Below are 27,990 nucleotides of genomic sequence, written 5' to 3'. Positions count from 1 at the left end.
TGACTGCTCTAAGAGATCTGGCAGCGCATTAGACTTGTATAATGCTTTGCAGCTCCACGCTGCGCTCCATATGAGCCACAGGAGAGGGCTGCAATAATTACTGGGCTTTTTGATTGAAACCAGCTGCAGGTAGCTCATCATCCTTTTGTCCATTTTGCTGGTGTCAGGGGTAACTTGTCGCTGCAGCTCGGATTCCAAGTGGCAGATGGGTCAGATGCTTTCACAGAGCAATTGCAGCACTGAGAGGGCGCCTTTGTTGCTCAGCTGCTTTTACACGAGGTCCATTCAGATGGCCAAGCTGTGATTCACAGACCTGCATGTCCGATGGAGGAATTTTTTAGTTCCTGAGTTCAAGACTCTTATATAAATAACCTTTATGGGAGTTCTGTGATTTATTTTCTCCCCTCCGTTGGCTGGGAGAAGGGGAGCAAAAGGTTTCCTCGTATCTGTTTTTTGTAAGAAAAGGCATTTTTAAATCCTCCCAGTTCTTTTTGCCTGCAGTTTAAAGCAAGTTCTCTCTGGCAGTCCTGGATGCTGCATACCTTTGTTTCTCACGTACTTAAATTGAGAGCACTGGCACTGCTGTTAGCACACCGCCTTCATTTGACAGCGTTCCCTGCTTGAGAGCAGTTCTGATTTGCATTTGTAGTTGGAATGGGTTTTTTTTAATTGCGACTGGAGCCTGTGACTGCGTATCCTGCTATGTTGATGTAAACCCGCATTACTTCATTTTCTTTTAATGGTTTTCTGCATTGTATGTTCAGATAGAGCAATGGGGGCCATCTTGCCCTCACTGCGCTGCCCTCAGCCAAGTGCCACTGGTGATGAATTTGACTCCCTGTACCCAATAGATCTGCTGCCTCTGCTCCTGCGATGCGGGAGGGAAGCTCCTGCAGGATGGGGAATAGCAAACACATCCTCTGGTGCTGTGGGCTGCCCATGTAGAGGGAAGGGAGCTGCAGACCGGTGGGTTTGGCTGCTTTTACTTGCTGCCAACACACCTTCCCGTGTGCACTGTGGCATGGAATGTTCACATTGCCACTGAGGGTCTGTGCTGGACCAGCATGGGTGATGCTGTAGGACATGCCTACATGGAACTGACTGAATTAAAAAGAAAAATGAAGGAATTAGAGAAAGAAAAAACAAACGAATGGGAAGGGGGGAATGTTGTGGTTGCTTGCATCTTCTGTGGCACAAAGCAGGCACAGGTGTGTGCCTTGAGGCCAGGGGGGAGCTACTGGCAGTTTGGTTTTGACAGACGTAATGGTGATGCTGATTCAGCAAGGCACTGAGTGTTGGCTTGGGCTGCAAGCGAGAGCTCAGATAGAATTGCTGACAGTTACAGCTTTGCTGAATGGAGCCTGAAAGAACAGTAATCCATTTCAAGGGAAATTTAACATGAATTCATCTCTTAACACCTTACAAATGGACTAATTGCAGCTAATAGGAGCTGCACGTGGAATTGAGCAGCAGAGTAGTCTGCAGGAAGGGCTCCCAGTGCAGGACACAAGCATGCAGCTGGGCCTTCCAAACCTGCCCCCAGAACCCTGTTCTTGCACGATCCCTCTATCAGCCTGGCGTGGCAGCCCGTTCCTTCTCAGCAGCCCGTGTGCTTATCTGCACAATGGCAGCTCAGCCGGCTGCTGCCTGCTGGAGCTCCTGGCTGCAGCTTCAAAGGGGTGGAACGCCCCCAGGAGTCATCATTTTTTCTTTGGGATCACACTCATCTCTCTTGGAAACAAAGCCAGACCTTTTCTAAAGTCGTTCAGCCACGGGTGGGAAAGAGAGCTTGTAAGGGAGCGCTTTGAGACACCCAGAACGAGACCCGTGTGACATATCTGCGGTGCAAATGTGTTCATGCAGGCATGACAGTTTCTGTCACAAGTTAAAATGGGTGGCGAGTGGGTGTTGCTACGCTTATAGTCACTGGTGAAATTTTCAATGGAAAATTGTGTAGGCAGCTCCCATTGTAGCTGGGACATTTTAGATAAAGGAAAAACATCAACAAAGTAATTTCTGTATTATGCTTGTTTATAAATGAACTCTATTCACTCATTTAAGTTGCAGAAATGCCTCCAGGGGATTGGTGTAAGAGTCAAGGATTTTCTTGTGTAATATCAGCCGAGCCGGTCCTTCAGATCTGACATCCTGCAGCTGGTAGCAGTCAGTGCTGGGCAGGAAAATAGAGGTTACATCTTGCATCTGTCCAGGACGGCTTTTACAGACTTCCAATGTTCTGCTTAAACATGGCACTCTGGTGAAAGGTTGCTTTGCTGGAGTACGTGCTCATGTCATGTCAGACCATGGCTTGTGTTCTGCTTGAATTGAAACCCAGGACATGAGCAGCCCAAGTACAAACTCTAGTCTTCCCCTTGTAGCTACAGAGACGTGCTTTTCCTTGGCTAACCCTCAAAGAAACTGCTCTGTAATCAGCAGTGTCAGCTCTTGCAGATTTGTCACTGGCCCTGAGATACCTGACACTGTCTTGCAAAACTGCAGTTCTTGATGTCAGATAATTAAGCGGGATATTCCACTTTTATCTAAAATCGTATGTTTCTGGTCCTGTGGGTTGCAATGAGAAGCTAGGGACCTCGAGACTGAAGGGCCTGTCCCAGCAGAAAGGCAAGCTAAAACTGCATTGAAAAGGGCAAAAATCCCGCTACCTTTATCATGTTAAGAAATCTTCTCTTTCTGAGCCAGTACCACATGGTTCAGGGGCACGAAGGGGCCCTGACTCACGCTGTATGAGTGCCGGGGTTGGGCTCCACAAAGAAGGGGATTTCTGTGTTCTCCATTGGCAGCCCTACGGTGCGCGATCACGGCACAGGGAGCAAACACAGCCTTGCCTCCAAGTACCTGCCTGCCCAGTTGGTCATGCTTAGCACCAGGGTGCTGGCATCTGCAGCTCATGTTGGAGGATGAAGGCTCTGATAGGGACTTCTTTGGAAGAAACATGGAGTAAGGGATGCTGCAGTTGGTGGCGAGGGAAGCTTAGGCCACCTGTGGCATTGTGCTGCATGTGCACGGAAGCTGTCTCAGAGCTGAGTGGTGATCGGCTCGTTGAGGTCACTATCAGTCACTCTTTGTATTGCCCAGAGGTTCTCTGATGCGACTGAGGAGAAAAAGGATGCACAAAATAGCTGCTTGCTCTGCAGAAACCTGTAGCAATTTGCTGGGGCGGATTCCCGGCAGTATAATAAGAGGTAGCATTGCAGCAGACAATCTGTCTTGCAGATGCAGTGCTAATCAGGAATCCTTTAGTTTGGGGAGGGGATTTTCAAATTTTATTAGAGATTTTCATGTTCCTTATTAATAGCTCTCTTCAGTTGGCCCTTCTGGGAAATCTGCTAGAGAGCCATGAAATCGGTGGGGTCGGATAAGGAACTTACATAGCTGTCATTGACTGAGATGCACGTGGCAGGGCTAATGCAATCCTGAGAGGCTACAGCCAGGAACGTGCAGCCACAGGGTGCTCTGCATCCCTTGCCTCGTAGCCTCCGTCAGTCCTGGAGGTGCCCAGCTCCTCAGAGTGCAGAGGAGGGGATGGAGGACAGAGTGCCTTTGCTTTCCTCTGACAGCCAGTGATGCTGACACTGCCAGCTTGTCATGTCAGAGTGGGGTGGGCGAGTGTGGGGCAGGAGTGTGAGCCTGCTCTGCCATCCCCTGCAGGAACACAGCAGGCACAGAGCCGTGTGCCGGGTGTCGTTCAGGGGATGGGTATTGGGTGCACGCTGTGAGCATTTCATTGCTGGAGCCTTGCCAGGCAGGGTGGTGTTGCCTCACAGGGGGGAGACCCAGTACTGTGTTGGATGAAGGTGATAAATAAAGGTGTCCAGCCCCTCAGGCTGTAGCCCAGTATCCTCTCGTGGGTTTTAGGTTTGTTAGATGAAATAAATAGAAAAACAGTGTTCTGGGAGGCGTAGCGAGGTTTAAAGTGCCTTGCGGAGGCACGCTGGAGCTGCGCACAAGCAATGCACATCCTCAACTCCAGCAAGCAATGCCTCTGGGACCAGAGTAAACCCAGATGGTGACTCCTCTGAGTGATTATTTTTCTGCCTTAAGCCTTTCCAGGAATTTGTGCGGGCAGGCTGCCAGCGGACAGGGGCTGTCCAGACACTTTAGCAATGCTCCCTGTGCACAAGCTGCCAGAGATACCGAAGTCCAGCTGCTGTCCCTGATCTCTTTGTCCTCTTTACCTTCCAAGCCGTAATTGCACGTGCATGCACGCACACGCTTGTGTGGCACATACACAAAGCGGGAGCGAAAAAAATCTCCTGGTGCTTGCTGCTCTTTTGTATACTTTGCAAGTCATGATGGACAGCTCTGAAATTAGAGAGAAGGGAAATCTCCTGTCAGAAAAATGACTTAGATCCTCCCCCCAAAAAAGTATATAAAATATATTTATACAAATAATAAACTGGGTGCCTTACCTCAGAAGGCTGTGTTCATTTTTCTGGGGCAGCCAGCTAGGAAGCCTTGAGCCATGCCCTGTACCTCTTGCCTTGGAGGCACTTCAGTCTTGCTTCCCGAGCACAGTCAGGCCCCTGTGTTATCTTTCCTGCTGCTGGAACTGGAATTATGCTAAAAACTTACCACTTCACTTTTAAGTCTTGGAACAGAGATAGGCTGCTTTCTGCTGCGCATTTGCATTTCTGCACATCCCATCCTGTGTCTGCTGGAGTTCAAAGTGGAACCATGAAGCAAGTGGGGCTTGAAAAAGTGGGGCAGCCTTCACAGCTGCCTCCTCTTCTGCTTCCATTAGGCTTGCTCATTCCTCCTGTGCTCTGCGGGATATGTGGGGTAGCCCTTTTGTAACCTGTGATGATGAAAAGAGCCACATGAAAGACTCACAAAAGAAAAAATGGAAGAATTAGCTTATGGTATTCTTGAAGAAGGTCAGCATTGGCTTTGGGGACTACCCAGAACTTGTCGGTTCCATCCTATTCATCAGAAAAAAACCTTTGCTTGGGCTCCCACAAAGCGAATCTCCTACACATATCACACAGCTCTGTGCTAGCAGTTTTGATGTGGGGAAGCTGAATCCACATGCCTCCACCTGCTGGAACAACTCGTGTGGGGCTGGCTGGCTCATCTACTGCCACCAAAGGGGCTGGTTGTGCACAGCCCGACACGCAGGCTCCCTTTCAGCTGCCCAGCCGTGAGCCGCTGACTGATCTGCCAGCCCAGCCGCCCCAGGCAGGAGGCTACAGTGAGCTAAAGTTAACTAAGGATGACTGCGCAAATGTGAGCTCGGCGATTTTATTTTTAGCTGGACATAAAAATAAAAATCCGTAAGTCATGTGTAAGATAATAATTTTAGCTGTTGCCAAGACACAGCGAGCAACTGCAAGGAGGAGGGGAAGGCCCGTGCTTGGTGGCAGGGCCTGCTCCCGGCTACCCATGCCTGGTGGGTCAGGGCAGGCCAGAGCTGAGCGCCGTGCTGTGGGAATCACTGGCTCTTGCTCTCAGAAGGCTGCCCCAAGTTCAGCTAAACTTCTTTCTGTCCAAATGCAGAGAATCTGCCCCCCCCAAATATAGATCCTTTAGGCAGCCTGGTCCCAAACATATAGCTCATATGTGCTCTGGTTTCTCAGTTTGAGGTTCAGGCCAGCACTGATCCATGGCACCTGCAGAATGGGTGAAGGCAAAACCACAGGCTGTTTGTGTATTTTCTGTGTGGCTGTTGCTGTTTGCTCTGTTTTTAACATACGGAATCATCAACTTCAGACAAATTGTATCAAACCTTTGGATGCTTTGGGCTTTTGAGGAATTATTGCAAGCTGGAGAACCACAATTGTAAAGAATGCTCTTAAAGATAGGTTTCATCTTAGTCTGGTATGTCTTCAGAGCACTGTGTGCACATACAGATATCAGCTTATTGTTCATTAGGAATGAGGCAATAGGAAGGGAAATTCCCTGAAGGAATATTATTTGCCACAAGATAGCTATCATTTCTGCCACTCAGCATTCACTTTTAAGTGACTTATATCCTGTTTCCATCTTCTTTCACATCCACTGTGAATTCTTTCTCCCTTTTTCTTTCACATAATGCACACTTTTCTTGCAAGAATGCCTGTCGTGTGTAAGCACCCATGCTGGCAGCTCCTTCAGGGCAGCCAGAAGCACATCTAGAAAGCCAGGGGCTGGACAGGGGCTAGGAACTGTCCCTTTCCTTAAAGTTTGTTGCTGGTGTTGGGCAGGTAGGGGAGGGCTATCAGGTTTTCTTTCAAAGAGTGATATGATTTGATAATTATATTTTCCCTAGAAAATAGAGTAAGGACCTGACTTTGCCCATGTTGACTTTGGATGGGTGAAGTCACCTAGCTACGGGACACAGAGCAAAGAGGTTGTTTTGCTCCAACCCCTACAATATCCTGAGCTTTTACCACTGTGGAGTTCTCATTTGGGACCAGGAAGACCTGGATGTGCTTCCCCAAGCACTCCTAATGAGGTGTCTCTGGGGCCAAGTTTCTAGAGTCACAGAATCACAGAATGGCTTGGGTTGGAAGAGGCCTTAAAGACCATCTAGTTCCAAACCCCTGCCATGAGGAAGGCTGCCACCCTTCAGATCAGGCTGCCCAGGGCCCCATCCAACCTGACCTCAAACACCTTGAGGGATGGAGTTTGCTCAGCTTTACCGTCTCCTTCCTGGAGCACCCACAGCCTCCCTGGTCCAGCAGGAGTGCTGCATTTGAGGGCCCAGTAATAGCTCACTTTCCCTCCGCTACATGTATAGCTGCCAGCTACTATGCAGATATTGTGCAGGAGGTCACACCACATTCCCAGGCATGTTAGGATGTGGTGGTGTGAAGGCAACACTGTTGCTGCAGGAGAAGAAAAGAATGGAAGGGTGAACCTTGAAGGCGCAGTGGGAAGGATGTGAGCCTGTGAGACACTGGAAGACACGGAAACTCTGACACGTTATGGTCAGAGAGTTTCCAACCTGCCTGAAGTTCTAAGCTTTTTCACAATGTGCAAACAGATGTGCCCAGGATTTTAGCTGCTGTTTTACAGCACAGCTGTCCACTGCTCCTTGAGATGAGAGCAGCAATGACCAACTGGGTTGACATTCCACCTTTTTTCTCTCTTTCTTGGGTGCTGGTTTGAGGTGTCAGGTTTTTTGTCCCCATTCCCCAATGCTGACAGTGTGATTTTGCCCTCCCTCACCCACCCTCTCATTGCAGAATCCAGAGGAGCCGCTGGAGAATCGTGCTCACGGGGAGATGATTCCTCATGAAGTCACTGGATCCCTTGCAGAAATCAAATGTGACTTTCCATTTATCAGACTGAAATCAGAGCCAGCCAGACAGTGAAGCAAGCACAGTGGAGGGGGGACGGCGAAAGATGAAATCCAACCAAGAGCGGAGCAATGAATGCCTGCCGCCTAAGAAGCGAGAGATCCCCGCCACCAGCCTGCCTTCGGAGGTGAAACCAGTCCTGCCGAACGATAACCACCGCACAGACAACCTAGCATGGCACCCCGGCAGCCAGAGCAGCCTAGGGGGCAGGCACAGGCCCGGGGGAACGTCGGCGGAGGTGGGCTTGCAGCAGGGCCTGCACAAGCCGCCGCCGGCAGGGCTGGACTATTCCCCACCAAGCGCGCCCAGGTCGGTGCCGGCCCCCACCACGCTCCCCACCGTGTACTCGCCCGCACTCTCCCAATCCGGGACCCCTGTTTCCCCTGTGCAGTACACACACCTGCAACACACGTTCCAGTTCGTCGGGCCCCAGTACAGCGGACCATATGCCGGGTTCATCCCCTCGCAGCTGATCTCTCCAACCGCCAATTCGGCAACCGGCGCCGTGGCGGCGGCCACAGCTGTCGCGACCACTCCATCCCAGCGCTCCCAGCTGGAGGCTTATTCCACGTTGCTGGCCAGCATGAGTGGCTTAAGCCAGCAGGGGCACAAAGTCGAGCCGCACCTGGTTAGGACGCCCGGGCTGATCGCTGCAGGGTCTCCTCCACCCACCCAGCAGAACCAGTACGTCCACATCTCCAGCTCTCCCCAGAGCGCGGTCAGAAACGTCTCTCCTCCAACCATCCCGGTCCCCCTGCACCCCCACCAGACGGTGATCCCCCACACACTCACCCTTGGCCCTTCCTCCCAGGTGGTGGTGCAGTACAGTGACCCCTCGCACTTTGTCACAAGGGATGCCCCCAAGAAGCCTGAGAGTGGCCGGCTGCAGGCCATGCAGGCCAAAGAGGTGCTGAACGGCGAGATAGAGAAGAGCCGGAGGTACGGCATTTCTCCCTCTGCAGACATTGGTCTGGTCAAAGCAGGCAATAAAACAGCTCCCCACCATTATGAGACCAGGCACGTGGTGGTGCACTCGGGCCCTACTGACTATGGTGTCCGGGAGTCCTCAGGGGTCCGAGCCTCTGTCATGGTGGTCCCCAACAGCAGCACGCCAACCGCGGACTTGGAGGTGCAGCAGGCCACCAACAGAGAGAACTCTCCCTCAGTCCTCAACGACAAGGGAAGCTTGCACCTAGGAAAGCCAACCCACCGCTCCTATGCTTTGTCCCCACAGCAGGCACTGGGCCACGAGGGGGTGAAGGCCGTGGCCACGCTGTCCCCCCACACCGTCATCCAGACGACCCACAGCGCCTCTGAGCATCTCCCAGTGGGACTGCCGGCCACCGCCTTCTATGCTGGGACCCAGCCGCCAGTGATCGGCTACCTGAGCAGCCAGCAGCAAGCGCTGGGCTACCCCGGGGGGCTGCCCCAGCACCTGGTGATCCCTGGCACGCAGCCCCTGCTCATACCTGTCGGCAGCGCCGACGTCGAGCCATCAGGCGTCGCGCCGGCCATTGTCACCTCGTCTCCCCAGTTTGCAGCAGTGCCTCACACGTTTGTCACCACCGCTGTCCCCAAGAGCGAGACTTTCAGCGCCGAGCCCCACACCACACAACCCGCCTACCAGGCCACCATGGTGCAGGCGCAGATCCACCTCCCCGTGGTGCAGTCCATCGCGTCCCCCGCCACGGCTCCTCCCACGCTGCCCCCCTACTTCATGAAGGGGTCAATCATCCAGCTGGCCAATGGGGAGCTGAAGAAAGTAGAGGACTTAAAAACAGAAGACTTCATACAGAGCGCGGAAATTAGCAATGACCTGAAAATAGACTCCAGCACTGTGGAGAGGATCGAAGAGAGCCATAACCCAGGCATTGCTGTGATACAGTTCGCGGTTGGAGAGCATCGAGCACAGGTAACAGCGACACGGGGCGGGTAGTATGGGGAAGTAATGCGGGTACCTCAGTGTGCCCCAGCTGCTTCAGATCCGCCCAGGGTTAGTTTTTCACCACTCACACCCCTCTGTGAGGCTGATTCTGGCCCCATGACCTGTCTCACAGTGCCGGTGAAGCCATCAGGGTCACGCAGATGACAGGTGTAGCCTTCTGGATATGAAGTGGGATATCTATGACTTTCTGAGGGACTGGGCTGCCCTCTTGTTTTACTCCCAGGTTAAAATGCTGTAGGATTACTCTCAGTGCCCTCATCAGTCCAAGGGAATACAGTCGTGCAGTGTGTCACTGTCAGAGCCAAGACACACGGAAGGAGCCACTGCCACCTGTGAGCCTACCCAAAGGTCCTCAGTGCCTGGCCAGGATTTGGTATAAACACTGCTGTATTTTGTAGCTTAAGAACCCATAGGAGAAATTACATGATCTTTGTGGTCTTTTATTAAAATACAAAATAAGTTCAATGGTATGAGAGGCTATGTTTTGCATTCTCAGAGGTGATTTTGACCATTCACTCCAGAAAGCTCGGGCTGGATTCAGCACAATTCTTAGCCTTGAGCGGTAGGTAGGGCACAGGGCTGTGAATTTCCATGGCTGGGAGACAGCTGTCTGGGAATGCATCCACTCACACACGTAAGTTACCGAAATACTGCAGAGTTCTCCCAAGGCTTCAGCTGAGGGTGGTTTAAACACTGCACAGCTCACATAAACTGTGTGTTCAAGGGGAGTTCGGAAAGAAAAACCATTGAGGTGGCTGGGCAGGCTTTGCTTCTGAGCTTTGTATCTCACTGGTTTCCAGGATAGGAAAAAACCTGTAATTTCTCAGAGTAACTCTTATGTTCAGATGGTAACCAATCATAAAGCAGTATCTTAATACTGTTTGTTTTCGGAGCAATTTAGGTGCTACCCTATTGAGGCTGGAGCAGACTAGATGTAAGGGATAGCGTGATCCCTAGAGGTACTCATTTAGAATAACTTTATTTCAAACATTTTGGGTTTGGTTTGGAACATGAGTGCTGCAAAGGGCAGCATCGTGATGCTGCATCCTCAGTGATGGATGCCCAGAAGGAGAGAAGGAGAGGGGAATTGGAAGGGGACAGATGTAGGAAAGCGCCTGAGGCTGAGGTTTGGAGAAGGAAGAACCAAGATGCATGGTACTGAGGAGTAAAGCGTGCACACAGAATTCTTAGTCATAGAATCACAGAACAGCTTGAGTGGGAAGGGACTCACAAGGATCATCAAGTCCAAACTCCAAGTTGGTGTCCCATCCTTCCCAAACTACACAGGTAGGGGAAACACTGCTTGTGACACAGTCACTTTCTCTTGTCTATTATGCAGATTCCCCATGTGTTTTGTCTGTAGATGTGTGTGCATCTCCCACTGGACTAATAGGAAGATAAGTTCAGGGCCTTGGGTGCCTTCAGGATAAGGACATGATTGTTTTTCAACCCCATCCCACACCTCACCATCCATATTGTGGTTCTTTCAGTGAGAGCTGCACACCACAGGCCCCATGAGTAGGGACCTGTCCTTGGGTCAGAACCAGTTCCTATGATTTGCCCCGGTGCATTGAGTAGTGAGTCAGAAGCAGCTGTCTCCCCTCTGCAGTCGTCACCTCACTCTCATTTCTCTCTCTGCACCAGCAGAAGCAGTGCAGATGAGCAGGTAGCAGTGTGTATGTGTGTGTGTGTGTGTGTCAGGCTGGTGGATGTGCTGGCATGGTGCGGCCCTTTGCAGAGGGCGGACTGCCATCCTCTGGCAGAACACATGCCGGGTCCGAGGCTGCACAGACGCACGAGCCAGGCTCATCCAGCAAAGTGTCACCTTACCCAGAAGCCTATCAGAAGCAGGCTGACATCATCGCAGCCGAAATACTCCCCAGCTGTGTTTCCCACGGGGGATGCTTCCAGAGCTGAAGCAAGGGAGAGTCACGCAGAGATATCATTAGCGTGAGGGTTTAATTTCGGTTTCCTGCGGATTCCAGGGCTTGGGTCCTTTCCCAGATCAGCTGTGTCCCCACACACAGGGACAGCCATTCAGGTCTTCCCATGCCTGGCTGCAGAGAGGGGAGTGTTTCTACGTGTGTTACCTCACCCTCAGCCCAGTGTGGCTGTAGGAAGGCATTTAACTCTATTTGCAGGCATGTGGCACTCATTACTTGTTAGAAAATTGCTTGTGTGAGGAGAGCTTAGTCTTCTTCCCATTGCAAGAATGCTGTTGAGTCTGGCTGTTCAGGGCAGTGGCTCTGTAGTGCTGCTGCGCTCAGATCCATGCTGATTCCCAAGTGCAGTGAGAATGCAGTGCATGCATAGTTCAGCTTCCCAACATACTTTATTAAACTCAGTTTCTCTTGCAGATGTACTTCTGGAAAGAGACCTTTTAGAATGGTGTTATCAGGGGAACGCGAGTTGTAACAACTAAGTACCGTACAAAAATAGCGTTGTTACCATTAGCTTCCGTTCTCTTAAATACTCCTCCCAGAGATCTCTGGGAAGCCATCAGAATACTGATGAATTCATCTTTTCAGAGTTGATGCAAACATGAGCTAATTTCCAACTGAGGGATAGCGGTAGGATGTTATTTTTAGCTGAGCGTATACAACTCTCACGCACACAGGGAGGCAGCATGCAGTTCCTATTGTACCACATCATCACTGCTCATCCCTAGCATGGAGCTTGGGCAGAAGGAGGCCATCCTCCCAGCTCCCCCTTCGCAGGGTGCCTTGCTAATCCCCATCCTCTGCCAGGTGTGGAAAACCAGAAGAGAGTTAACCCACTTAAATCCACATACCTCTTCAGTGAAACAACTGTCCTTAGCCCTGAGAAATGTGATGTTTCCACTTCACAGCATCCCTGCTGTGGACAAGTAAGAAGTGAAGCATGTACCGAATGGATGAGAACCCAAAGTCCAGCTGTTATTCCCTTTGGATTTGCATTGCCTAAAAAAGCCCTATGGATCTGCATCTCTTTGTAATTCTGCGTCTTATTGTCACAATGACACGTATACCCTCATTACCCGTCCTTTCTTTTGCTGCCAGGAACAAGCGGAAGGCAGCAATGCGCATCCATTTGTGTTAAGGTTACAGCACACAGGAGATACAGAAGTTGTTCTCTGAAATGCTCACTTTCATCCCTCAGCTTCAGCTTCTAATCGTTTCTGAAGTACAGCTTTAAAAGAAAGGATGAGCGTTCGGGTTATAACTTAGCTTTTCTTTCAAAAACAGAATAATAGACATAATAAATGGAGAAATCCATCTCTAGTTAGATTCCCTGCCATTTTTGTGCACATTTTTAGACTGCCATCCAGTTTCCCATATATATCTCTGCACACGCAAACCATTCACTTTTTCTTTTGTCCATCTCTCTCCTTTGCCTTTGGCACAGACATAAGTACAGAAACAGAGATGTTGATCTGTTCACTGCAGCAGGTGGAGGTCTCTCTCACTCTTTCCTTATGTGATCTTTGTGTTGTGTTCCTGGAGATGGGGGCATCCAAATCCTTACTTCTGCTTTGCTTTAGCACTTGTCTTAATGGTTGCTGCAGTTGGCCCTGCAACACAAGCTTCCATGTTCCTCTGTGAAGACACTGTATCTAAAGGGTAGGAATGTTATTCCCTGTGCACCAGGTCTTCCTGCATGTGTCAGCAGTGCTCCAGCTCCAACCTGTGCTTCCTGAGCAGTCTGAAAATCGCTTTCCTTCAACTGAGCATGGCCAAAGCATCATGTGATAAAGGGGCATAGGAAAGTGGAGATATTCATTGACTGCGCTGAAAAGTTTTGGGTGCTCTCACTGGTCTTTGGGAAAAGTAACTTGACAGCAGAGCTGCAGGATGCCTGAAGAGGGGCTGGTGTTTTGGTTTCTTGCTTTATTGTCTTAGTAGCCAGAAAAGCACTGAAAAGGATTCCAAATTTCTTTGTCCCTTACAATAATGATGTCAAGATATCAGGGGAGGAAGCTTTTAGAATTAACTTCTCCTGTGTCAGGAGAGAATGATGGGGGATGTGTTTCTTCTGAGCTTTCACACTTAAAGTTCTTTGACTACTATCACTTGTAGAGAATGGCGATGTTAAAAGCCCAGTTGAGCTGAATCCACACATAGCTAGCTAGAATGGTACTCAATGGTAAGTGAGGGAACACATTGCAGATTGATAGATGCCCATGAACACTGTGACTGGGTCATATTGATTCTGGCATTGATCATCTTTATTATTTAGTGTTGTTCATGATCACCACAACCAGTGTGGCAGTTTGTTTCCGTTATTGACAGTTCAGGCACGTGTTTTGTATGCCATGTAAAACAGAAGCACTGCAAGCTATGAAGACATGTTTGCATCAAGAGGAACTTGTGTGTTTCTAAGGACAATGCACACAAGCATGGATGATTCCCAAAGATACACAGCTTTTGGTGGGGTGGGGAAAGCATAAAAAGAAAAAAAATTATTGTAGCAAACAGGAAGGAGATGATAAAGAGGCAAAGTACAGCAATGTAAATGAGAAATCTGTGTCCAGTAGGAAAGCCTACAGCTCTATGTAGACAGAGGGTTCCGTTTAAATCCAGAAGAGATGATAATGAGTGTTCCCTCCCCACTCTTCCTTGTCACACCCTTTACTGGGTTGCGTGTCTTTGGAATATGATCTCAAACTCAGGGCAGATGTTTCTGTATTTGCCTGGTCATATAAATTTGTAGCATATATTTGTAGATTTCTTAAAGTTTTTTTGTATTTTTTTTCCATCAGTGGAATCACCTGTCTCATGAACTGCAGTTGTCTGCTAGGGCATGGTATGGGTTTGACCACTCAAAAGCCATGAGGAATCTTTGGCTTTTGCGATCTGATGGCTCTGCTCTGTGGGACATCCTACATCCAGCCCTCTTGCCAAGGGGGATGATGATCCATCGGGTGAGGTGTGCAGGGAGCTGCCTGGGGTCCTGTTTGCAGGCAGGGTGCTTCTGGGGGAGCAGCAACAGTAGGGAGAGGAGCAGAGCTACCAGTTGTGGCTAACCAGGAGCCCTCAGGATGCGTTAAGCTCTGTCCTGTAGGCCATGAGTCAGAGGAGCCCACATCTACTGTGTGAGCCCATGGACAAACATGGTGCAAAGATCAGCAGGTATTTGAGTGCTGTATCATGTTAGCCCTAGGATCCACCACGAGCACAGTCATAGAGCAGCAGGCACCTGCTGCTGGTCTGCTCTCCTGGATACCACAGCTGCCTGTATGATAATGAGGTATGACCCAGAGCCATGTACATTTTGAAAGTGGGGACTAACAAGGTCAGGCTGAGAAGTGAAATCAAGAATGCTTTTCATAGGTAATAATCAGAGAGGTGGGCTGCTGGAAGAGCAAGGTGAGAAGGGCACAAAATAGCCCAGGCCCATTACTGCTCAGAGTAGGTGGGTTCGTTCCCAATGCTGCTACATACACAGCTCTCTGCTCACACCTGTGGCCTTCCCTTGTAAGTCAACATTTTCAGCCATTTCATGTTGGTAAGTATGCAGCTGCATGGGCAGGGACAGAGAAGGAGAAGTGACGTTCCCATGGTCATTTAGGGAATCACGTGTTATTGCTGGGAATAGAGCCTCTTCCAGCTCAGGGAGCCATCCTCTGTCTGGAACGTATTGGTAGGCATGGACGAGAGGTTGAGGTATCATGAGGGCACGTCAGGGAGTAGAATCTGTTAGCTGCCAAAGCTGTTTTGCCTGCTGGGTCTCTGTGAGCAGCTGGATAGAGGTAAAGATCGATTCCTGTTGAGGTTTTGTGTTAAGTGCTGAGCTCAGAGAGTCTGTTAACACCCGTTTGACAAAGACAAGCCTGAAGTCTGGTGCTCGATGTGCAGATTTCACAGATACCAAATGGCAGCGGCACAATCCCTGCTTGACTCTCGCGAGCGACGACTGCTGGCCGCTGCTCATGTGCACCAAGGCAAAGGGCCTGTCTGACGCTCTCTCCTCTCTCCCTCTCTCTCTGCTGTCTCCTCTCTTTCTGCAGGTCAGCGTGGAGGTCTTGGTAGAATACCCTTTTTTTGTATTTGGACAAGGCTGGTCGTCCTGCTGCCCCGAGAGAACCAGCCAGCTCTTTGATTTGCCATGCTCCAAACTCTCAGTGGGGGACGTCTGCATATCTCTTACGCTCAAGAACCTGAAGAACGGCTCTATTAAAAAGGGCCAGCCCGTGGACTCAGCTAGCATCTTGCTGAAGCATTCAAAGAATGACAGTCTAGCTGCAAGTAGACACAGGTATGCGGAGCAGGAAAATGGGATTAATCAGGGAAGTGCACAGATGTTAGCTGAGAATGGTGAACTGAAGTTTCCGGACAAAATAGGATTGCCTGCAGCACCTTTGCTCACCAAAACAGAACCCAGCAAGCCCCCGGCAACGAGGAAGAGGAGGTGGTCAGCCCCCGAATCGCGGAAACTAGAGAAATCAGAAGAGGAGCCACCTTTGACTCTTCCCAAGCCTTCTTTTATTCCTCAGGAGGTTAAGATTTGCATTGAAGGTCGATCCAATGTAGGAAAGTAAATGTTGTTTGGGGAAAGGAAATTAGGCTATCCCTTGTCATTTTTATCCAGATTACTGTACTGTAGACTAAATAACCCAGTATTTACATGTTATCATCTTATTTTAGGTTTATGTTATAACCTTGTTGTTATAGTTGCAGCTGGTATTATGCAGGAGACTGGTGCATATGTTTTTCCACAAGTGTTTGTCAGTGACTAGGTTTCCTGAGAGCTACAGAAGGGGCAGTATCTGCTTCACACACCCTTAGTGGAAATGAATGTGTTGTCATGGCTCCTGTTTTCTAACACCTCGTGTAGGACAGGGTCCAGCTGTGATTTTGGTTTGTTTTCTTTATGTTTGTTTTTTTTGTTTGTTTGTTTCTTTGTTTTTAGGTTTTTTGTTTTGTTTTTTTCCTTGTTTTGGTTCCTGTTCCAGTTTTTGGGGGGAGGTGAGGAGAAGGGAACTGTAGCAGAGGTGTGTGTCACGTGTGGTGTGCGTGTCATGCATGGTGTGCATGTGTCACGCATGGTGTGCATGTGTGCGCGTGCCCGGCCTGAGGCAGCCCTGTGGCCATGGGGGCTTGTGAGGAGGTTTTCTCACTCCAGGTGAATGCGGAGGACGCAGCCCCACAGATGTTACCAAAAAGGATCAGATGCTTTCTGACCTTGTCAACAATAAGCCAACTCTTACTCAAGATTCACAGTATATATATGTACACATATATGTGCATGTATATATATATGTATATATATATATATATATATTTGTGTGTGTGTGTGTGTGTATCTGTACATATATATTTCCCCCATGGGGTCCGACTGCACTGATTTTTATTCGTGAAGCAAGTGCCACACCAACCTTTCCTTCTGCTTGCTCGTGCAGTTCGTTGCCAGAGGCCATGCACACACACACATACATACACACACGGGGTGATTGTTCTGCACCATTCACCCTGTTGGGCTGCCTGGTGGCGTGGGTGTGCACAAGTGTGCGTGGGTGTGTGTGGGTGTGCAGGGAGCCTCAGGCTGGGTGACATGCCCTCCTCAGGCTCACTCCTGTTTCTGTGCAGTGTTAGACACATCGGTCAGGTTATGCCATGGACATTTGCTTCCACGAGGGAGATGCATACTGCCCCTTTGAGATCACAGGCACACGTCATTTGCAGTTAGGTTGCAGATCTCGGTCTTTAACTCTATAGTACTGTTTTTGGTTCATGATTATGGACAACTGGTGCCACTTTTTTCAAGTTTCAGTGTGACACAGGAACCCGATGTTGAAGAGGAACGTAGAATGTCTTTAAGCACTTAAAATGCTGTTCACACTTTCTGGCTGAGCATCCTGGTCTACCGCTCAGTGCGTACTGTATCTCACTTTGATCTGCTCGGAAGGCAGCAGCAGCAGCAAACAAACGAATCTCTTCAACACTGTAACTACACGTGACTCTGTATAGTTTTCTCACAGGCAAGGCGCTGAAAGTTTCCATGTGGTTTCAAAGGGATGAATGTGAATTATTGAACTAGTATGTGACAGTCATTGTCCACAAAGGACTACTTAATAGGAGGCACTTTTTAAACTTTAATGCTTGAGAAAGAGTTAAAGGCGTATGCGAGCTGACAGATAATAAACAAATAAGAGAGAGGAGAAAGGAAAGAGAAAAAAAAAAAAAGATCTTTGTCCAGTGTTTTTGAAAAAGATGGACTTTAAAGAATCTTGCAATTTGCACATCTTGAGTTTATCATTTGTGTGGTATTCCTGCAGTTTTTACCTAATAATGTTGTGGGGTGGGGGGGGGTCTGAAAGAGTATAAACAAATGTAGCAATGACTCACTAACCTGCCTGGCTCTAGGCCGTTTCATAGGGTTACGTTCCTTTCCCAGTCCATTTTGGTCTCCGCCATATCTGCCACACAGAACCAGGTCCTACCGGGACAGCTCTGAGAAAGAAGACAGTAAGTCTTCAGACTTACTGAGAGTTTTCCATGAGAAACATTTCTATACGTAAGCAAGGCGTACAAACGGAATGTTATTTTCCTCTTACGATTCTTTGTTCTTTTCATTGCATCGTTTCCCATCCGGACAACTAGATTCAGGAGTTTGGTACAGAAGGAGCCATGGGGATGCTCAGCTCCCCAGTAGGGCCACGCAGCCAGCCTCCCGCACAAGGTGCTCGGTGACTGGGGCCAAAGGAGGGAGAACCCCATTGCTTTGGTGGGGTCTGGCTGGGCCCTGCAAGGTTGAGTGTTCACGTCATTATTTTGGTCGGTGAGTTCCCACCTTCAGGTAGTTTTAAAGAAGCCGTACTGATGGGGAGGAAAGGAAATCAAAGTTCTGGATGTTAGAAATACGGTAGCGAACGAGCCTATTTAAAATCTCGTTTTCCCTCTCCCCTGAAATGCAATGCTTTTATTTAAGAAAAGAAAGGTTAACTCCAAACCCCAGCTTCGACTCTGTTATGTGTTACTTGAAATTTAGCTCACACCAGAACTAATTGTTTTTATATACCATATTCTGGGGTGCACCAAAAAGTTTGAAATACGTTTAAAATAGCTTGAAACTATTCTTGAATTTCCTTGAATTTTATGAACCTCTCAGCGGGGCAACCAAACAGCTGAGCGGGTTTCTTCTCACAGTCACGCAGCTTAGGTAGTGCTTCTTTGTTAATCTTTCTGCTCAGAGAAGTTGCTTAATCTTCCATATACTCTGCTCAGGGCACTTGCAATTTATTGTTTCGTTTCGTTTCCTGTTTCGTTTTTGAGCTTCGATGGTAAAGGAATAGAAGGAATCACAGATGTTACTTGGCATTCGTACCACTATTTCTGTCATTCACATGTACTCGGGGAAAAAAAATCTCCATGAGAACCATTCATGGTTGTGGTTAATGAGGAAGCGGGGGCTATTGAACTGACTGGATCTATTCAACTAACACTAAAAATAAATAAATAAATAAATAAGAAAACTGATAATAATTAAAAAAAAAAAAAAAAAATTAAAAAAAAAAAGAAAGTTTGGAGCAATAGGAATGTATTAGTTCTGTGCTTATATTTCAGACTGAGGAATTCTGAAATGACTGGTTCTTTCCAAACGGCTGTCCCTTTCTGTGCTTTGGCTTTTGTAGGATGTGCAATACTTTACGTGCCAACGTAGACTCACCCGTGCGGTGTTAGCTAGATCTCAGACCCTCTTCTGGTTTCCCCTTTCTGTTCTCTTGGAATACTTCCTTCCTTCCTTCCTTCCTTCTTTTCCTGTTAATAACTCCCTCCCCCCAGAAAGCAGCAAATTGAAGGTCGGGTGTCCCTGCACCCGGAGCACCCTGACCCCTTTTGTGTTCAGTGCGCGTGGCACGTGAATCATGGGCCTGCCGCGGCCCAGTGTGTTTGAAATGCATGCCTCTGGCCTCCGCAGTGTAACGGGGAAAAGAAACAAAAAAAGATCCAGGAAGAAAAGCTGAACCCAAGCTCACCCCACAACCACCAATAGAGGAGTTTGGGGTTTGTTATTTTTCTCGGGGGAGGGGGGGAAGGGGGAAAGGGATTTTGCGCACATGAGACCCTGCTCCCGGCTGTGGGGTGCCTCTGGCTTCGGCCTCGCGCCCGTGGCACGGGTTGCGGTGGTTGTCTTTTTCTTTGGGTCTCTTTTTTTCTTTTCTTCTCCTCCTTTTTGTAGCAGGCCTGTTTAGTTTACAATGAAATGCATACAATCACCGAGAAATTAGTCAGGGCGAAGAAAACAAAACGAGAACCTCTTGCTAGGGATTTCTAAAAAATATCTATCTGTCCGTCTATCTATCTATCTATCTATCTATCTACCTATCTATCTATCTATCTAATCTATATATCTCTATATATAAGATGACTGTTCCTTATAGTGTTTAACTTAGGCATTGTTTCAGTTTGTCTGGGCCACATCGCGGGGAATTTGAGTTTGATGTCACTTACCTCAAGTCCTACAGCTGAAGCCCAAATTGGCGTTGCTGTTGACCTACTTCACAGTTTTGTACGTTGCTGTTGGGATTTTTCCCCCCATGAACCCGATGTCAGGACGAGGTCGTTCCTCTGACCCCTTCGGGTACCTCGTCCCGCTGTTGCGTTCTTCAGCCGCTGTTTGTCATTTTCTCGGCGCTGGGGAAGTGACATCACTGCTCTTGTTTCCCTCAGTCAAGGAACATTTAGAAACCTTTCACACCTTTTACTCAGGGATGGGGCTGGCATATGTGTGGTACACTGATGTGACCAGAAGCAGCACTTTTACTGCTCTGGAGTAGGGATGTACAACATTACCGACGAGTTTGGATTTCCTGTATCTCATGACTTAACTTTGTAGATATCACATAGATTGCAATACAAAAGCAGCAGGCTCAGCTTGAACTGTCGCTGTTGGTTATCAGGAAAATTTACTCTGTGCAGAGATTTGTTTCACTCACTTAACTTAAAGCGTGTTGCCAATGTTAAAATGGAAACAGTGAAATTCACTTCAGGCTTGCAACTGCTAAAAACAAAATCAAGGAGAGCGGATCCTCTCCCTTTTAAACACTAACAGTGTTACTTCAGAGAGGGGCTCTTGGCGCAGCATCTGAGCCTGGCTCTGCTGCCACTCAGACACACACTGATGGAGAGGTCAGCCCATGGGCTCCATGAGGTGAAATGGGACGTGCACTCAGACAGGCAGTTTCCCTCTTCCCTCCCCATCACCACAGGTACCAGCAGAGCCTGCTCAGGGCTCTGCCTGGTGCTGATGTGAGAGAAGAGGGGTAAACACATTGCCAGAGTGCAGTCAGCAATTTCCTTTCCTGGTTTACCCGCCTGGTTGCCCCACCCCAAAGTCCCAAAATAAGTAGAAAAATGAGAATCGGTCAATGCGGATCTGCATATGTGCACCCACAGCCAGAAAGAAGCATCGGTTTGCACATGACTCAAGCCGTGTGAATTCCATAAGCCTACACATCCACTCATTATCCTGTCCCCAGGACAGTTTGGTGTTTATGTCGGTAGGGAAATTCCAAACGAGTTGCACACCTCTACTCCAGAGTACAATTTCTTTTACATAGACGACCTCGCTTCAGATGTGTTACCTTTACTGATAGGATCTTTTCTTGTAGCACTATATCTCGTGGGAATATTTTTTGATGTAAACCTAATTTGAGAAGCTTATTGAAAATAGAAACTTTTTTTGAAGCACTCACATTGAGGAGTACAGGTAATGTTTTAAAACTTGCACAAAAGAAAAAAAAATGAATGTTGGAATGATTCATTCAGTGTTTGAAAAAGAGATGGCTCTGTTTGAACAGTGAGTTTCATACCTTGTTTGTAAAAAAAAAAAGAAAAAAAAAGTTTTTAAATACAAAAGCGGAGAAAGGTTGAAAGTTACGTGTTTTTTTGTATATAGAAATTGTCATGTCTAGATGATCTGATTTGTATCGGCTTTGGCCAGGAAGAATTATTAGTTAAAAGGCTCTGAAAGAACAACTGTGCTTAATTTTCTGTTCTTACTACATGGGTCCCGTTTCTGGGGAGCGGAGTCGTGCTTCACACTGTTTATTCCTGTGCTGAAAACACACTTTGGAGTGGCAGTTCTGGAGTGTGGCTGCCGGGCACTTCGGAGAGTGGCTGCGGTGCAGACCTGCAGCCTGGCTCTGCTGCAGGATTTGGCTCCCAGTCCCTCCTGCCTGCGCTGAGGGACAGGGCCGGTTTGGGGGAGGCCTGGCGATGCCCTCGGGGATCCCGCCTGAAGCCTCTCGCTCCCATTTTTTCCTCTCTCTGGGATGCTGTTCCACGTTTTTTTCAGCACTTCCTGTTCCAGACGAAACCCAAAGAGTATAATCCTGAGCAAGAAGTGTTTATAACAAGGGATCCTAGCCCAGTGCCAGCAGCAGGGCTGTGCCCGAGGCCACGCGGCCTTTGGGCCCCTTCCACTGCCCCCTCTCCCTGCTGCCGGGAGCAGACACACCAGACAGGTTTCCAGTGATAATCTCGGTCGCTTGAGAGACCGGTGTTTGTTTTCCGGAAGCCCAAAGGAGAGAATCCTGGAGCCATTTTTGAGGAGAGGGTCTCTTTCTAGTCCAAAGATTGAGCTGGGCAGCTGGCGGCCGGCGGTGAGGCGACATCCCGGAGTGCTCCCATCTCCCGTGAGGCAGTGACCACTGCCTTGGCCCTCACAGCCACATCTGCTGTGTCCAGGTGTCCCCGAACCAGGAGGAACAGCCCCAGTTGCGTTACAATGAAGTGCATTCAGCCAATAGGTAGTATTTATACAATAACAGTCTCTAAGGTTTCTGTAGGTTGTTGTTTTTTTTTCTTCTTGTTATCTGAAAGGACTCAAGTCTTCCACTGAGGATTTTACGGAGGCTTCACCAAGGCTGTTTCTTTTTCGTTTGCTTCTGTTTCGAGCGGTCAAAGCTCCTGCACCCTTCCCCTCGCCCATGCGGTAGACATGCATTGGAAGCGTTGTGTGCAGCAGGCGTTAAGTCACCCATTGAGCTGTCATTGCTGTACTACTGGATAGCTGACCTGCAAAAACCCCAGGGCCGGACCCTCAGCCCTGCCATGTCAGCCAAGGTGGGGATCCCCCTGGGGTTTGCTTTAAGAGCTGAGGACCCAATTGCTCTCCCTTCTAATGCAGTCTGCAGAACTGTCGGAGCTGGTGGGTGGGGTCTGGGAGCCGAACGTGAGTGTGGGCCGAGGGTGGCTGCAGGTGGCTACGCTGGCATCTCTGGCCATTGGGCTGGCCTCTTCGCAAAGTTACTAATCTGTTAGGGCGTAGATACAACCTCTCACGACAGTCAGCTAATGTTGAAACTCACTAATGTTATGTATTTGCTCTTTTTTTTTTTTTTTTTTTTTTTTTTTTGGAATAATATATTAACTTGTTGAACACTGTTCTTTTCACAGTGTTAAAAATAGGGGGAGGGGGGGGGGGGAGGGGAAAGGGAGGAGAGGGGACAGGGTTATGGGCAGGGGTTTCCCAACCTTTTTCAGTTCGGGTGAGCTACTGAAAACCGTTTTGTACTAGCTATGTCACAGTGCTGGCAGCCGGCGGGCTGGGGCCGGCTGCGAAGGCGCTCGGCCAGGGGCCTTGCCGGGTGAGGGTTTGCCATTCTTCAGCATTTCTGAGGTCCTTTATTTTGTGTTGGTTCGTTTTCCCCTTCTCATTTGGTATTACTCACAAGGGTTGTTGCAAATCACACTTCCAAGCGTAGTTCCTAGCGTAGGCCCAGTAAAAGGGATATCGCAGCTTTGTGTTGGGGAGAAATCGAGCTGACATGGCCAGTACAAAGGAGAAATAGGGAGGGAATAACGTTTTGCACCTTATTGAAAAGAGGAGAAGATTTTAAGTGCATACAGACATAGTTAAGAGCTTTTATTGTGACAGGAGAACTTTTTTCCATATGCGTGCATACTCTCTGTAATTCCAGTGTAAAATATTGTACTTGCACTAGCTTTTTTAAAACAAATATTAAAAAAAAAAAAAAATGGAAGAATTCATATTCTATTTTCTAATGGTGGTGTGTCTATTTGTAGGATACACTCGAGTCTGTTTATTGAATTTTATGGTCCCTTTCTTTGATGGTGCTTGCAGGTTTTCTAGGTAGAAATTATTTCATTATTATAATAAAACAATGTTTGATTCAAAATTTGAACAAAATTGTTTTAAATAAATTGTCTGTATACCAGTACAAGTTTATTGTTTCAGTATACTCGTACTAATAAAATAACAGTGCCAACTGCAAACGCGTGCTTGGTCTTTATGAGCAGCGGTGTTGCACTGCTCTGCCCCATTTCCTTTCCCTCCACCAGCAATGCGCCGTGCACGGCATAAAACTTTCTCAGACTGTCGGAGTGAAGCTCTTTATTGCATAACAAAACTTTCCATGCACAACTTCCCAACGCGACACATGACTGTGCCCCTGGTGCCAGAGGCATCGCGGACATGGGCTGGTTGCAGGGAGGGCAGACGGTGCCATCGCTATCTCAGCAGTGCGGCGTGGGGCAGGGAAATGTCTAAGGCTCAGCAATTCTGCGTGGCTGATATTACATAGAAGCTTTTTACAGCTGCTGCAGGCAACACCAAAGAGTTCTAGACTATTGATGTGTGAGAACTTCAACAACAGTACACAAAGTGGCAAGTCAATGCTAGAGAGGGCATCTGAGAGACCCCAGATGAAGCAAAGGGAGTACTTGGTTCAGAAAAGGCTTTGAACTCTCAGAGTGACCATTACTGAAAGACAGTAGTTCCCATCCCAGCACACTGAGGTCTGGCAAATTGCTGCCCTGGTTCTTGCTCTCCCCCAGTCCCTTCACCCTGGCAGCTGATTGGCAGAAAGGAAGATGCAGGCACACTTGCATAGGAAACGCTCCTCCAAAAGGCTCCTCCTGCCCAACTCCTTGCAGGGTCCCCCACATCCTGCATTCAACTCCATGCCCTGAGAAGAAAGATGCACAGAAGAACATGACCCAAGAGGGAGCCAAGTGCCTACTAAGCGCACGCACTCATTTCTTTCAGAAACAAGAGCCCACCTGGCTTAGAGTTCTGTGTCTGGCAGAATACTGCCAGGCTCATCTGAATAGTGTAACGTGGCCTTTCTCATCCCTGTTTACAGATTTTGGGGTACTCAGTTCAATCACTGTGGAGCCAGTGGGGCCACACCTCAATGCTGCTCTTGTGTGCTCAGCTTAGCAATTCCCTGGCTGGGGAAAGCAGGTGTGACCTTGGCCTACAGTGCTGCTCAGCTCCCATCTTCCTCCAGTGGGGAGACAGCAAGGGGCTGGGGTGGCAGGGTTAAAGAAGACCAGGTCGAGCAGAATCACCCAACAGTAAGCACTTAAAAAATGATACAGGTGTTCCACAGAAGGACAACAGGTAACAGAAAACCTGGTAAAATGCACAGGTGAGGTAGATCTGCAAATGGCACATGGCATTTTGTGGTCTCGGCGTGGACCATCCCACCAGGCACAGCACACCCCAGTTCCTTGCTGAAGTGGCCGTGGGCTTGTGTAGGGCACAGCACCTGGGGCTAAGAGAAGACAAGGGCAAATGAGGAGGCACAGGGCTGGGTGCTAAACAAGGGCTCCTCCTTGTCTTTGTTCTGAATGCAGGGAGTGCTGACTTGGGGGAGCGTCGCCTCTGAACAGAACTAATATATACTTCTGGGGGAGATGCAGCCATGTCATAGTGAACCTCTGCAGCTGATCTTCCCTCTTGCTCTCTCCGGAGACAGGAGAAAACAAAAAGAACATGAGCTGCTTCTCAAAATGATGGCAACAGCTGCTATTCAGTAGGCCAAAGACCCTAAGTCCATGCTTTACCTGTCACCACTCTGTCAGTGCCACTGGAAAACTGGGGACACTTCTTAATACCAATCCACTCTCACCTTTTCCTATTGGCACTGGTCAGAGAAAGGTGCAGGAGGCTGTGATAAGCACACAGCTTGCCCAGGGAGAAGCCCCCCACTCACAACTCCTGCAGAGAGGCAGCCCCCCATTGCCCCAGCACTGGTCCTTTGGAGAAAGAAACTGTTTCACAGAGATGTCACGAAGCTGCTCTGTTCAGTGTGCATTTGATCTGTTTAGAAAAATGTTTATAAATATATATCCTATGTGTCTATGTATTTCTTAACTTTCATTTAGAAATGTAGCTAAAAAAAGTAGAAAAGCCATAGTGAGTGTAGGCATGAGACCAGCACAATGCTGCATGTCCCACATGAAGGCACGAGTGCAGAGACACATCTGTGGGCAGGCCTGCAACATGACAGCATGACGCAGTCTAACCCTGCTCCTCACAGGGGTGTTCATTTGCCTTTAGACCCTACATTTCACATCATGTACATAAAGGAATGGTGACTTCCTACAGCTGTACTGATGCACAGAGAGTAACTCTGCCTGTACTCCAGGCTCAGTGAGGATAAGAGCAGGATTTATGATAAAGAAATGGGGCACCTTCTTAACGTGATGCTGTCAACCTTGAGGGAACAGAGATCAAACCTACAGGATCTACAACTCTTCTACATTCAGATCCCTGTACGAGATTTGAGCAGGAAAGATGGTTCTCAAACTCAGTATGGGTGTAACCTGTGCTCACAAGAAGGCCCTTATTCATTTCTAAAACAAATGAAAGGGTCATACCACAGTTAAGTTCTACATGTTTAATGGAAGACATTTAAAACAGGCCATTTAGAACATCCACTGAGCCTTTCCTAATGTGCACCACAGACTTAAAAACTCACTGGGGATCAGTTTGTGGCCTACATATGCTCTCTCAGTGGCCAGTGGTACCAATAGTCATGCACGGCCTTTTTGAGCATTCCCTCAAATGAGCTTAATTCTAGAGATTCTCTGCTATTCCTCTTCCTACAGATCACTCATTTGCTTTTCAAAGGAAGCCTGCCTCTTTCCACAGATACCTGCAGGAGGGGAAAGTAAGGCTCTGAAGTACTGAGGTAACAACAGCCGTATTATGATCTCAACAGCACTTCAAAGTAAGTGGCCAAGCATTATTAATTCATTGCTGTTCACTTTTACATCATTTATTCTAATGAGCTACCGTGGTATTCATGTGGATGCAATGTGTATTTCCAAAGAAATTTCACTGTGATTTATCAATTAATTAGTGGGCCATTGCACTTTATTTAAGTGTTATCCAGAGTCCTAAACATTCATTACTGCCTTTAGAACAAATGCTTTAACTGTCTCGGCCTACCAGTGTCCCGCAATCAGGCTCTTCTGCTGAGAGCTCCCTTTTGCTTTTCACATTGTCACGGATTGCAAAGGAGTGGTACCAAGTAGCTAAGAAGTGAATTTGATTCCTCCAGCCTCACTCGATTGGCCACAGGCAATGCACAGCACAGCATTTTTACATCTCTGCTAAATGGACACGAACAGGCAGAAAACTTAAAAGGGAACAGGGAGGACTGTGGAGAAACCTGCCCTTGCTGAGTTTACTGTTGCTGAGTTTCTATGTCTTAAAAATCTTATCACAGAGCACAAGGGAAAGCAGCGACCCTCACAACACAATTACTGCATGCACGTAAAGCAGGCAAGCTCTGAGATGTTCTTTCCTGAATGATCTCCACAGACAGGGGCAGGGAGGACAGCATGGGATTGCTACACTCAGAGCCAGCTTCTCTGCAAAGGCTGGCCCATGGAATCGGGAGATTTCAGTAAAAATGGCAGTACCAGCCCTGTGAACAGAGAGTGAAAGATCTGGCATTTTTATCATCACAGCAAGAAGCCAACAGTAGCCAAGCCTCACCCACCTCTGACATCCTGCAGGCTGGCAGCCCTGCCACAAGCCTCCAACATTTAGCCAGAAGAAAGGTGAAGACTATTTGATTTTTGATCCCTCCACTCAATTCCATGTAGCTTTTTCTCTGGAGGGTGCACTGTCAGAAGCAGTGGTAGCTGACAGGTCAGTCTTAACAGAGGGAATGTGTGTGTATGCAGGTGCAACAGCCATGTCTGTACAAGCCAATTCCTTGCTAACTGAGGTTTCAGCAACTATTTATCAGAGGGGAAAGAACAGATGAAGAAATGTTGATTAAAAAATAAATCAGGCACAGTAAAAGATGAGGCTATTGCATTTTGAACCAATGGCACTGTGTTAATAGCACAGCCTTCCCCTTTCAAATCCAAGCCATCATGGCTATGAGACTGGCATTCATAGAGAGGAGTTTGCCACTAATGCAATGTGGAGGAGAAAGCAAAACAGACCAGCAGCCTTTTCTGCTCCTCCCCTTCCATCCCTCTCTCCAGTCCCCTATCCTGGGCTATGAGAAGACCTGGCTGTGCTGCTGGGTGACCCGAATGAATGTTGTTCTCCTGCTCAGTTCCTTGAGTTTAGCAGCTCCCACGTAGGTGCAGGTGGAGCGTAGCCCTCCAAGGATGTCCAGGATGGTGAGTTCCACATCTCCTTTGTACGGTACCTCCACAGTTTTTCCCTCTGAAGCCCTGGAAAAAGAGATTGGTTGCTTCATTTACAGGTGGACATAAAACAGTGTGTTTACTGAAGCAATGTGTGGTACAGTTCACTGTTATTCCCTCAGCTTTATTGCTTGTTTATCTGTTGCTCCTTGATGTTCTCAAGCACTGAAATGTTTCAACTCCAGTCACAAATACTATGAACCAGAAGAGGAAACATCTTGAGTATGCTCCAATGTCCTGTATCTGTCCTTATAGATCTGCCCACCTCTCTACAACATCATACACTACATCGAAGTGAAGCTTCGAGGTTTACTGAAAGACCAACTTGACCCTGACCTAAAAT

The 27,990-nt window shown here is 48.2% G+C and overlaps 2 protein-coding genes across 16 annotated transcripts in view; one reads left to right on the top strand and one right to left on the bottom strand.

The window, feature by feature from the left end:
- The window catches only part of ATXN1 (ataxin 1), a 218,110-nt gene that overhangs the window by 171,420 nt on the left and 18,700 nt on the right, over positions 1 to 27,990 (top strand). For 13 of the 14 annotated variants that reach the window (XM_015854661.3, XM_015854669.3, XM_015854663.3 and 10 more), the window contains 2 exons: positions 7,185 to 9,210; positions 15,230 to 18,741. In XM_015854661.3, the coding sequence (XP_015710147.1) occupies positions 7,345 to 9,210; positions 15,230 to 15,760 (2,397 nt within the window). In that variant the 5' untranslated portion in view covers positions 7,185 to 7,344 and the 3' untranslated portion in view covers positions 15,761 to 18,741. Of the gene's footprint in view, positions 1 to 7,184; positions 9,211 to 15,229; positions 18,742 to 27,990 lie in introns of those variants that run through there. The other variant, XM_085540204.1, reaches the window with a different exon arrangement.
- GMPR (guanosine monophosphate reductase) overlaps positions 23,060 to 27,990 on the bottom strand; it is a 38,043-nt gene continuing 33,112 nt past the window's right edge. For both annotated transcript variants that reach the window (XR_014943561.1, XM_015854675.3), the window contains one exon: positions 23,060 to 27,674. Coding sequence is in view for 1 of the 2 variants with exons in the window: in XM_015854675.3 (XP_015710161.2) it covers positions 27,494 to 27,674 (181 nt within the window). In the remaining variant the exon portion in view is untranslated. The remainder of the gene's footprint in view (positions 27,675 to 27,990) is intronic.

Source organism: Coturnix japonica, chromosome 2 (genome assembly GCF_054131305.1).
Source record: "Coturnix japonica strain WE chromosome 2, WE-NBRP24, whole genome shotgun sequence".
NCBI classification, from domain to species: domain Eukaryota; kingdom Metazoa; phylum Chordata; class Aves; order Galliformes; family Phasianidae; genus Coturnix; species Coturnix japonica.
This window is presented reverse-complemented; position numbering and strand designations above follow the sequence as displayed.